At 52.8% G+C, this 12,062-nt stretch overlaps 1 protein-coding gene across 5 annotated transcripts in view; it reads right to left on the bottom strand.

The window, feature by feature from the left end:
* Positions 1-2,165: 2,165 nt before the first annotated feature.
* Positions 2,166-12,062, bottom strand: part of SSUH2 (ssu-2 homolog) — a 121,470-nt gene continuing 111,573 nt past the window's right edge. For 2 of the 5 annotated variants that reach the window (XM_058288544.1, XM_058288545.2), the window contains 4 exons: positions 10,660-10,752; positions 10,038-10,143; positions 9,325-9,480; positions 2,166-5,664 (listed from right to left, as the gene is read on the bottom strand). In XM_058288544.1, the coding sequence (XP_058144527.1) occupies positions 5,518-5,664; positions 9,325-9,480; positions 10,038-10,143; positions 10,660-10,752 (502 nt within the window). In that variant the 3' untranslated portion in view covers positions 2,166-5,517. Of the gene's footprint in view, positions 5,665-8,295; positions 8,394-9,324; positions 9,481-10,037; positions 10,144-10,659; positions 10,753-12,062 lie in introns of those variants that run through there. The other 3 variants (XM_058288547.2, XM_058288546.2, XM_058288548.2) reach the window with 2 other exon arrangements.

A 12,062-nucleotide genomic window follows, 5' to 3' on the forward strand; every position in this document is an offset into this window, starting at 1 on the left:
CAGTAGTGCTTCCTGTGCAGGCACATGCCACGTGCTGGGGACCCAGTGGGGAGCGCAGCATTCCATCCCAGGAGGCCCCAGTCAGTGGGAGAGGCCGACTCAAGGTCGACTCATCCAATCAACACACATGCACTTGCCACTGAGGTATGAGCTCTGAAACGGGGCCTTCGAGGCAGACGACGGGAGGAGCGGACCTGCACCAGGGGTGAGGGGAGGCTTTCCTGAAGAGGGACTGAGGAGGATAGAGGAGAGCAGGAAGGGAAGGGAAGGTCTCGAAGTGCACCTCACCAGCCACCTGAGAGGTGATGACAAGTACCCAGGCCCTGACCCACCAAGGGAGTTTCATTTGGGGAGTCAGACCTTCCCAGGCACCGAGCAGCTATCGATGCTGAGCTCTGCAGTCTCACCTGCAAAGGAAATGGCGCCATCCCCTTCTCATAGACAAGGCTGAGCAAGGTTAGTTAAAGCACCCAATGGCACACAGCTAATAATGGGCAGTGTCCGATTCCCAAACCCATGGTCTGTTCACAATCCCAGACCATTAAACGAAAGCACAAAGGAGAGAGGTGGAAATCTGTAAGCCTGAAGGATCTAAGCTATCTCTACAAGGCTCTTTCCTGCTGAGAAACGTAACTCCATTGGTCATTTGTCCTGATTGTGGGGGAAAACACAGTTCTTTTATCAGTCTCCACGTAAAGGCCTGCACATCAACAGGAAATTGAAGCCTGCCATCTTACAACAAGCTGACCACATGTTGAAGGCTGGGGTCTTGGGAAATTCAGGGAATGACAGGAACTCTGAACACAAGGAGTGGAAAACTTGGTGGAGGAAAGAGGTGCCTTTTTGCCTATTAGGAAAACACACACACATACACACACATTCCAGAATCACAAACCTCCCCAGAGGCCTGGAGAAGAAACCCCAGGAACTGTCCAAATTCTTATTTTTAATAGGCAAAGTGGGGAAGCATAGCAGCCCTGCAGCCCCAGCAAATACAGGGCAGGGGAATGCAGGGTTCAGGCAGGGAAAAGACCCATTTAGGACAAAGCACTTGGAAAACTCCAGAATGCCATCCTGGATAAACCAAGTCTGCTCCTCCAGTGGACAAATGATTCTGCCCGCCCAGTTTCCATTCCCTTCTCTGACCCCAGCTGGTGGGGAGGAGGGTCATGTGAGCTAGGCTGACCAATTCAGTCACTGCATTTCCTGGTCAGTGATTGGCTTGAGAATGAGCATGTGACCCAGGTCCAGCCACTGAGAGCCTTCCCTGGGACTTTGGTGGGAGCTAATTGGCAAATTAGCTTGTAGCACCCTCTTCACTGTTGGAGTTGCTGAACTAGTATTCTAGTTCTACAACATTCTAGATCTACTATTAATTCTCATCTATAAAGGTAGGGAAGGCCTGCCTGAGGAAAAAAAAACAAAGAAAGCAGACATGAAAAGCAAGTCGAAGGAAAGCAGGGGAGATCATTGGAACGAAATCTTCAAACCCCTGGATCCAGCTACAAATGAAGCTTTAAAAAATCTTTTTTTTCTTAACTTTCTTCAAGTATGAGTTAATAAATTCCCTTTTTTGCTTCAGTCACCTTAAGTTGCATTTCTGTCACTCATAACCCCCACCATCCAGAGGGTTGTAGGGGTCTTCCCTCCTCTTATAAAGCTATCCAACTCTCCCATGGATTCATTTTTCCTCCGCTCACATATATTCTCTCCTACTATCCTGTAAACTTAGGGCAGAGACATCAGGCCTCTGCGAAGCCGCCCTGAGCCCAGCCCTGGCCACCTGCAGAGACCCAGCAACTGCCCCTAACTGGTGCAGAGGTGGGGTGCTGTCCTCCCTTGGTGGGCACTAAAGAAAACACAAGCCACTTGAGTCTGGAGTTCTTTAACGACACAGCTGAACTGAGTCCAGAACCATAGCCTGTGGCCACCGTGTTGGGGCCAGGCTGTCCTTGGGCTCTCTCTGCCTGCCAGCGACTTCGAGTGGGCACAGGAGCTCACAGGAATGGCACCCTGCGTCACAGCCTGGCTGCGGGGAACAGCCCCAACACGCCCAATGCTCTCTTTCTCTCCTAAAATTAAAGTCATCTAGAGTCCACTTGCAATTTTTGTTTAAAAAGCGTGAAATGCCCAAGCTGAAATATAAAGGAGAAATCAAAAGAAAGTCGTTTTTAAAATCATTGTATTTCAATTTGTAAATGCTCGGGTCCAAGTACGTGGAGGACCTCAGTGAAGTCGTCCGAGGTTCCTGCGCACTCACAGCCCACGTGTGGGCTTCCGTGACGTGAGATGGTCAGAAGGAAATCAGGAGAACAGAAGTGAGCACTAAGTAACAGTTAGTAGGATGTTCAGTAGTAACTGATGAATCTTTTGTGTATCACTAGCAGTACCCTACCTGAGCATCAGTAGGAGTGTTTGCAAGTCGTGTAAGACGTGGAATAGTGCTCTGCTGTGTGGCAATGTACTCAGCGTGGCTGGGATCTGGCTTTCCTGGACTCCATCCACCAAATGCCAATCACTGCGACAACCAAGAGCATCCCCTCCCATTTACACAGCACCGCTGGCGGCAGGAGCGCCCCACTCTGAATACCACAGGAGCGGGCCTTGGGGGTGGGAGGAGCTGGCCTCCCTAGCTAACCCAGGGCAGGGGCCTCCAGACCTGAGCACAGAACTTCAGGAGGAAGGGGAGGGAATGGGCTTCCTTGGGAAACACTATGTTTCCCCTGCCTCCCCCAGGCTCTGCCCTGAGGGCCCAGCTGCCTCCCACACCCCTAGGGCACCCCATCCTAAAGGGGGCCTCATCATGCCCTTGGCCTCCCCCACAAGTGGACAGTGGCTGGGAGGGGGCTGGCAGTAAGTCAGTCAGGGCAGGAACCAAATTCTGAGCCTGGAGGTTGCTGGGCTCCCAGAGCTGAGGTTCATTTCCCTTTGCTCCTCGGTCAAGTCCCTCTGGGCTTCTGGGCAGCCCAGGGAAGCCGATGCCACCCCAAACCCTGCCGCTCCTGTGAGCAAAGTCTAGTCAGCACACGGTCAGCCAAACGCCGGGGAAAGAGCAACTTTTGAGCAGGAGACAAGGTAAATCTGGGGGGTACGGGTGGGTGGTGGCAGGTGAGGACACAAGTTGTTCGATTACAAGTCATTATATGTCCTGCCATAACCCACTGGATGAACTGGGGGAGAGTGTAAACCACAATATAAACTATAATCCATGCGGTGCAGCAGTGCTCCAAAATGTATTCACCAAATGCAATGGATGTGCCACGATGATGAAAGAGGTTGATGACGTGGGAGAAGTGGGGGGAGTGGGGTGTGGGGTATGTGGGAACCTCTTGTATATTTTAATGTAACATTTTCTTTTTACCTAAGTATCTTTAAAAAAATACAATTGAAAAAATAAATGCTAAAAAACAAAGATTTATCAGTGGCAGCCTGGCCTCCCGGTACCTCTCCACCTAGGCCTGTGACTTCTCATCCTCCTGTAGTGCTGGCTGGACCTTGGGCATCAAGAGAAGGCACCCCTTCCTGAAGTCACCCCTGCTGCAGCAATCCCCTTCCAGGTGTGGGGCAGGTTTTGTAAGACGACAAGACCTTCTAGCCACCCACATGCAAAGACCCACCCTAGCTCCACCTCTCCGAAGGCTGACCAGCCTTCAGTCTGTAAGGCCTCTGGGGCTCACACCAAACTCCAGGGTGTCCCTTCCATCCACCCCACCTCACCACACCAGATGGGGAGGTCCTGCAGGTCCATCAGGGCATCAGGTTCACATCTTAGTGGGCAGGTTCTAAGGTCAGCATGTGATATCAAAAAAAAACCCAAAACAGCATACATTCAAAACCAGTCTCTAAAATCCCTTCCATAGGGGCCACGTTGGAGATTCTCAGTCCACCCAGCACAGCTGGCCTAGTCTCCAGGCTGGGAGCTGCCATTTTGTAAGGAAGCCCAGGCTACTTGGGGAGCCACGTGTAAGTGTTCTGGCTGAGGTCCCAGCCGACAGCCTGTGGTGGGGATTGAACCGTGTCCCCCACAAAAGGCATGTTCAAATCTTAGACTGTGTTCCTGTGGGCAGAGACCCATTTGTACGTAGGACCTTTGGAAGATGTTCTTAGTAGTTAAGGTGATTCTGGACTGAATCAGGGTCAGTCTTAACCCAAAGCACAGGAGGCCTTATCGAGAGAGGAAATTTGGACACAGTCTGTCAGTAGAAGACAGAGGCCAGAAAGAAGCCAGAGAGGAGAGAGCATCATGCAATGGGAGGTGGCCAGCACCAGGGCGCTACCAACCGGCAGGGGAAGCATGGCCTTGCCAACATCTTAGTGTTGGACTTGCAGCCTTCAAAACCGTGGGAAAATAAATCCCTGTTCTTAACCCAACCCATTGTGTGGTATTTGTCATAGAACCCCTAAAAACTAATGATCGAGCCACACAGCCTCTCCCACCAGGTCAAGGACTGGCCTTGCCTCGCCCCGCCTCAGGCAACCCTCCCCATATCTCCCTGGAAGCACAGGAGATTTGGCTGCTATAATCTTGAACGCTGCCTGCCCCGAACGTGTCTTGTTTTGAGAAAAGAGCACACACCCATATGTCTTCCCAAAACTTGCACACAAGCCTCTGGCATTGAGCCACCCTTGACCCCAGTCCTATGTAACCTAAAGAGCAGTCACCGTAGGCATGGACAGACTCAAGTAGACTTTGTTGTCTCGCTGTCCACTGCAAGGCAGCTGCAGCTCTCTGTACATAAGTTCTCCCCTAATAAATGCTTTTGGACTGATCACCCTGATGTTTAGTTCCTTTTTTCGGAATCTCAATAGGTCTCGTTGTAGGGCAGATGGAGACGTCCTGGCTGGGTCTCTCCCCGCTTCTTCTTTTGGGGTGAGTCCTGCTGCTAGTTCGGCTGCTGTCAACCACCAAAAGAGCAAAAGGACCAGGCTTCAGGTGATCTCAGTCCCCTGCCACGTGTCACCCCAGCCTTCGAGTCTTCCAGATGAGGCCGCTGTCATGGAGCAGACAAACCACCTCACTGCGCCCTGCCCACAGAATGGGAGCAAATGAACAGTTGCTTTAAGGCTACATGCAAAATGGGTATGCATTATGAGGCAAGCAATTCCCAGCTCTCTAAGGATTTTTCTAACACGCTCCTCAGTGAGAGGCTCACTCGAGAAGAGGTGCGCCAGAAACGAGACTAACCAAGGAAAAGGCAAATTCAGTCCATGTCCTTAGTCGAGGCACAAGCTTGGAGACCGGAAGCAAAGCCCCTGCTACTTAAATGCTTCTCTCATCTGTCTAAAAGGAATGTGTATATTGAACTCATGTGCGTTAAATATAAGATGGATTCCGTCAAAGGACTCAGTAAGGAGTTGTGGCATGGCTGATGATAAGCTGATTTCTCTAGAAGGACACACTTCAGGAGGTTTGTAAAAGATTGTCTAATGGAGCTAAAGATGAGTCAACTCAAAGACCTCAATCGTCCCTCCGTGGATGAGATGAGTGGCGGGCTCGGAGGAGAGCTGTGACCATGGTCATATGATGGTGCAGCCACAGCAGAACCGCTCAGGGTAGTCCACCACGTACACCTTGTGGTCAGTGCCATAGATGTAGTAGACAGAAGTCTGTCCATGGTACCAGTAATGAACTTCCGTGAGGGGGATCAGCTCGATGGTCTGGCGCTGAGAAAACAAATGGCCAAGAAAACCTTGAGTGATCTGTTCAAGGCACACTTCTGCTCAAGAACCTTCAGTAGCTCCCTGCTGCCCATGGGATGAAGTCCATGTTCTGGAATTGCCTTCAGGGCCCTGTACAATTTGACTCCAATCTGCCTTTCTAGATGTATCTCCTATTCTGCCCCTTCCCAGGCCCTACATTCTGGCCAAAATGACTCCTCATCTTTAGCTACCATCTGATTCTAGTTTTTGCCAAGTAGGGCAAGGGAATCTATAGGGGAGGGCCATGACAATATAAAACCACCAGCAGAGCCTGACGTCTTCCAGGAGCATTGATATTTGGATCGGGGGGAAGGATGGACAATAAAATCATCTATATGAAAACAACTACGGAAATCTTAGGGATTAAATTACAAAATTTTAATTAAATTTAAAATTAAACATTGACAGCAAAGAAACTTCAATTTTTGGTGGGTTGGTTCGGGCTGTTTTCCCAGACTCCTCTCTCCTTCCCGCCCACCCACTGTTTTGTATAAACCCTCCTTTGAGAAGACTCTTTCTCTAATGTTCCCTTCCTTTTACAAAGGGGGAAACTGAGGTCCATGGGCTCAAGAAATTTCAGGTTTGGGAGACCATCTAGTTCAAGGGCCGTCCACGTGATGCTCGAACCCCCGCCTCAGCACCTGCCTCTTCCTAAATGCCTGAGTAACAAGACCCGGGACCCCCTCCCTCGCAGTGTGGCTCTACAGCCCCTCGTTTCCCTGGCCCCTTCTCTGGGCAGTTACTCCACAGCTGCCCTAAACTCTGGGACCCTAAACAGAATACAGCAGCCCCCAGCTTTGGGAGCGATCACCGGCTACACTGACACGAAGCATCTCCGTTGAGTTTGGGTTGTTAGGCTGTTGGCGGCACACCACGCAGCTGACCTGAGAACAGCATTCCCAGCCATTTCTGCTAGGCCCCCCTGGGGACCCGCCGAGGGTCAAGCTCTGTGTCAAAATGCCTACGTCCCCCACACACTGCTACCCGCTCCTGGATGCAGATTTGGGGACCCCAAACACAGAGAGCTGGTGTGATCGGCTCAGGGTCAGGCCATCTCTACTTGCAGGAAATTTCCTCCTCCTTACAAAGAAGACTAGGGTTAAGGTTCAGAGGGCAGAGGGCACCAGCCCAGGGGAAAGGGGAAAGCAGGAAGGAGAGCCAGTCAGAGTCAAAGGCATCAGGCGGCCTCAGCTCTCCTAGCCCTGGTACCCCCCCCCCCGAGGAGAGTGGGGCGGGGAGGGCATGAGAAGCAGACCCCTGCTCCGCTGCAGGGGAAGAGCCAGCCTGACGTCTCCTGCTACTGGGCAGGAGGGGGCCCAAGGCAGGGCTGGGAATTCCCATGAACTTCCTGTGGGACCTTGGGCTGCTCCCTTCATCTGCCTGGGCCTAGCTTCCACTTCTCCAAATGAGCCCCCGCGCAACCAACTGTCTGTGCCCTGCTAGAACAGGTTCCTCACCGTGAACAGTGTTTCTCTACAATTTGTTTTTCCCATTCCCAGAGCAGACACATTAGTATCCAGGGGACTTGAGTACAAGCAAGTCGTAGAATTTCAGTGCTGCAAGAGCTAGCTCCCTTACAGATCATTCGGGGGTCTAAGCGGATGCTGTTCACGCACCCCCCAGATTCCCTCGGACCTGCTTTGACGTGCCCAGCCCCAGCTTCTCTGGGTTTTGCTGCTCAGAGCTCAACTGCCTTCAGAGGACTGTCCTTGGGATACAGAGTCCACTTCCCATCCGAGAGCAGAAAGGGGCCGGCACATCGCATCTGCTGGGCAGAGGGGCTGAAGCACAAGGTCCAGCTCCTTCCTCCGGTGGCCTATGGCTAAGGGATGACTGGTGCTCCAGGGCTGCCCGTGGGAGCCGGCAGAGGCTGGGGCACCCCCAGCACTCACACCCCAGCCAGGCTTCTACCCCATCCTGCTTGAATTCTCTTTACCAATTTCTCCTGGGAGTGCTTCCTTCATAAAATGGCACATATAATCGCAGGGTTCGCATCTGCAGAGTCCAACCGAAGACACGGCCCAGTCAACCTCCCTCGTTTTACAGAAGCGGAAAATGAGGCCCAGGAAGGGAGGAGACGGGCTCAAGGCCACGAGTGAGAGCCAGAGCTGGGAAGCCACCGTTAAATAGATTGTCCCCAAGATATCTGTCCCACAGAACAGCTCCCTGCTGCTGACGTTCCTGTAACATTGGTTTCCAAAGAGTCACTTGTGCTTCTTGATTTCAGTGGAGAAAAGCATTTGACTCTAAGAAACTTGAGTTCTAATCTTGGGCTCTCCCACTAAGAGGCTGTGTGACCTTGGGCAAATTATTACCACTCTTGGGCCTCCTTGGATTTATTGAGAAAGTATTGGATTTGGATTATATCAGAGGCAGCCGACAGTGGCCCACGGGTCAAAGCGATCCTGTCAGCCCATACAGAGTTCTCAGCAACTTTTTTTTTAATTTGGTTGCCAATATTGAAAATTTGGAAGGTTTCATATAAAAATCTGGACTTCAGAAGGTCTGGAAACTCTGGTTTTTGTCCTACATGAAGCTGAGTGGTGACTGCCTTTTGGATGGGGGCGCTTTCCCCCACAAGCTTCCACTTGGCCTTGGTAGGCATCTGAGTGTGCAGTGCCTGAAATCTGATTTCTAAAACAAGCTCCAAGTTGACCCTTTTTCACTTTTAATTAAATGCATCCCCTTCTTTCCTGCAAATAGGGAAGATGGGGGGGAGAGGGCAGATAAGGATTCTCATTGCACAGGGGGCCCAAAGAAAGGGATGTTTTAAGCACTGGTGGGCAAGCACTGTAGATTATCTCCTCCTTGCAAAACCCTCAGAGTCCATTGTTTTCATCTCCTTTTCACAGATGAGAAACCTGGACATGAAGGAGAAGGAAATAACTGGGTGCAGAGCGTGTTGGGGCACAAGGATGTGAGCCCGCTCTGCAAGACTCAGAGCCCTGGCTGGCAGGTGTCTGCCCTTCCAGAGCTCTAGCAAAGGGATCTCTGTGACCAAAGCCCCGTATTCTGAGCCCCCAAACCAGCCAGCAGCCCTCAAGGCAGGAGGGAAGTGCAGAGCTGCTCCTGGGGAAGAGGCTGGACACCAGCACCATCTAGTGGCCGTCTCTGAGTACAGCAGCCAAAGCTGGGTCCTGCCGGGACCGGGTGGGAAGTGAATTGTGGGGTGCCCTGGACTTGAGGGGCAGGACATCTAGGATCCAGCCCTGTCTAGGACCTGGGATCTGGATCTGTCTAAATACCAGGCATTTGCAATCAAAATCACACTGTGCCACACCGACACTTGAAACCCTTTGATAAACCTATGGTCCCTCCTGCCCAGAGCCCTGCCCTGCCCTCTGGCCTCATTGGCCTCAGGCCAGCCCCCAGGCTCCCCGCAGCCCCCCAACCTGGGCCTCGGCCTCTCCTTCCTCTCCTGCCCAAGCTTCAGCCCCGGCACTTCAGGCAGGAGCCCCATGTGAGGACGGTCCCATCTCCTGTGTATGACAGATGGACAACGTCCCGAGGGCACTGGAGGGTCCCCCACCCAGTGGTCCCAAGACCAATCCCGGAAGGGCCAGAAGCTGCAAGGGGCAGTATCGGTTCCTGGTCAGCTCCCAAGCACCCCCACCCCCAGCTCACCTGCTGCAGGATTCGGGCGCCGGAGGCCAGGGCTGCGCTGTGCCTGGCGATGGCCCGCTGGGAGGCCAGGGAGATCTCCTGCAGGGGGAAGTCCACGATGGGGTACACCTGGGCGGGAGAGAGGAGCTCCAGGGAAGGCCTGTGGCAAAGCACCTGCTGCTGGGGAGCCAGAGGGTCAGCGCCTGGAGCCCCGGGCCCCTGAGGCTGACTCGGTGGGGGGTGGGGGGAGGGAGAGGAGAGGTGGGGGGAGGAAGAGGGGGAGGAGGAGGAGAGGGAGAAGGGAGAGGAGCTTGGGAGGAAGGGGATGTAGAGAGAGGGGAGAAGGGGAAGGGATAGGGGAGGGGAGGGAGAGGGGCTGGAGAGGGAGAAGAGAGAAAGGGGAGGGGCTTGGGAGAAAGGGGATGTAAGGAGAGGGGAGAAGGGAGAGAGGTGGGGAAAGGGAGGGGAGGAGGAGGGGAAGGGAGGAAGGAGAGGGGGGAGGTGGGAGGGAGAGGGGGAAGAGGAAGGGCAGGGGGAAGAGGAGGGGCAGAGGGGGAGGGAGAAGGAGGAGGGGCAGGGGGAAGGGGAGGGGCAGAGGGGCAAGAGCCCTCCTCCCACCCAGCCTGTCCTGTGCACACTGTAAGCCGCCCCCACAGAAAACCAGACGACCCTGCCCCGCAGGAGGGAAGAAGGGCCCTGGCTTCCTTCGTCCCTGTCCTCAAAGCCCTCCTCACCGTGCGGTTTTCATCCTTGAAGAGGTTTTCTCCTTTGGCTTTAGCAAGGAGCTCCGGGGGGCAGTTCAGCTGGTGCTCAGACACGAACTCAGACGAGTTGTTCTTCCTGGAAGCACAGAGGACAGGACAGGGGCACGCGGAGCAGCAGGGTAAGAACTTGGCTTTGGAATCAGGCACACCTGGGCTCGAGGGCGCGCCTCACTTCTGGGGGACCCTGGGAACGTTCCTTAGCCTTTCTGAGCCTGGGCTGCAAGGACTCAGGGCTATTACCTCGTTGCACCCTCACCCATGAAGCACTTCCACAGGTCTGGCACATGGGGAGCCCTTAATAGAGGGACTCCTTATGCTCCCTCGGGAATTTAGGAGGAGGCGGCAACTCCATTCCCAGATGGAAGCGCTCAGCTGTTGAGTGTCCGCTACACTGGAAAGTGGTGGCGGCAGAACCTGAACTCAGGCCTGTCGGTTCAGCAGTCCCTCTGCATCCCACCACCCCAGAATGCCTCTTCCTTTGGGGTTTCACCCTTTTTCTCCTTTAGGAACCTACACTGTGAAAGCCCCAGCCCGTGTGAGCCTTCTCTCCGGAAACCAGCCCAGCCCACGGCATTGAGACGCTGCCACGTACCACGCGATGACGAGCCGGATGAAGTGCAGCAGTTTCCTCTCCCCCTTGCAGGTGGTGCAGGTCTTGTTCCCCCTGCCCGAGCACGTGCTGCACCTGAGAGGGCCACGTCACGCCCACCCGCACCAAGTCACAGGGTGCAGGCACAGAGGTGGACCGTGGTGGGTGCGCACTGCTGGCACCTGCCCACCGTCTGGTCCTCCTGGTACCTGCCCACCAATTTCCCTCTGGGAACCACCCTCACCCTACCCAGCCTTCATGCCCCATGGGCTTGCCCCAGCCCTTCTCCAGATGAGCTCATGACCTTGGCCTGGCCAGTTAGCTCATTCCATCTCCCTGGTCACAGTGGTTGATGCAGAGACAGGCACATGACCCAAGCTACGGCAATGAAACCAAGCCCCAGATTTCTGTAGCAACTATCAGGAAAGGGGCGACATTTTATACCAGAGTTACCAAGCATAAAGCTAGTACTCTGCCCCAGCAAGGGGTCAGCATGCCTGAGAAAGAAGCCAACACATAGAAAAAGCAGAGCAATGGTTGGAGACAGATTCCTAGTGACACTGTTTAAGCACCTTGATCCATCTGGGCCTGAAGCCATCCCTGAAATATACTCATGGACTTTGCAGTTCCATGAGCCTGTAAGATTACTTTCGTGTGTGAAAGTCAGTTTTAACTAGACTTCTTTCATTTGCAAATGAAAAAAAAAAACCTGAGTTTCTTTCCAAACCCCAAGATCCTTTTCCCCAACAAGAGATGGAAGGTACAATGAAAGTGTTACCATCTGGCTTGTTAAATGTGAACATAATTAACAGCCCTGAAATATATATCTGAATGTGCTTAAAAGGGGATATGTTAGGTGGTATATATGGTAGCAACACAGAAAGTCTTTAAAACTCCACGGAACTGCACTACACAGTGAACTACAGGCTATAGATAATAGTACAATTACAAAAGCGTGCTTTCATCAATTGTAGCAAATGATCCACAGCAATTCAAGGTATTAACAATAAGGCAGTATATGCGAATCCTGCATTTTATGCACGGTTGTTCTGTAAACCCAAAACTTCCCTAATAAACGGGGAAATTTTGTTTTAAATAGGGAGGCACAGAACCCAATGAGCCCAAAGTATCATATACTAGCATAGCTTTGAAAATTCTCACTCCTTGTGATTTCCTATTTCCCTTTAAAGATTTATGAACCCATGAAAGGGCATGATATACCAAATGCCAGCGCCCCACTGTTAGCAAATCCCTGGAAACAGAGCTGGAACTTTGCTCAGCCCGTCACCCAACATTCCTCGCCTTCAGGCCCTGCTGAGTTATAAGCAAGGCTTTGTCCGAGAGGTAAGAACCCCGCTGGGGGTGGTTTGCGGTCACTCGCCCACCCCACCGCGTTGGCTGAAAGG

Source organism: Dasypus novemcinctus, chromosome 26, assembly GCF_030445035.2.
Source record: "Dasypus novemcinctus isolate mDasNov1 chromosome 26, mDasNov1.1.hap2, whole genome shotgun sequence".
NCBI lineage: Eukaryota > Metazoa > Chordata > Mammalia > Cingulata > Dasypodidae > Dasypus > Dasypus novemcinctus.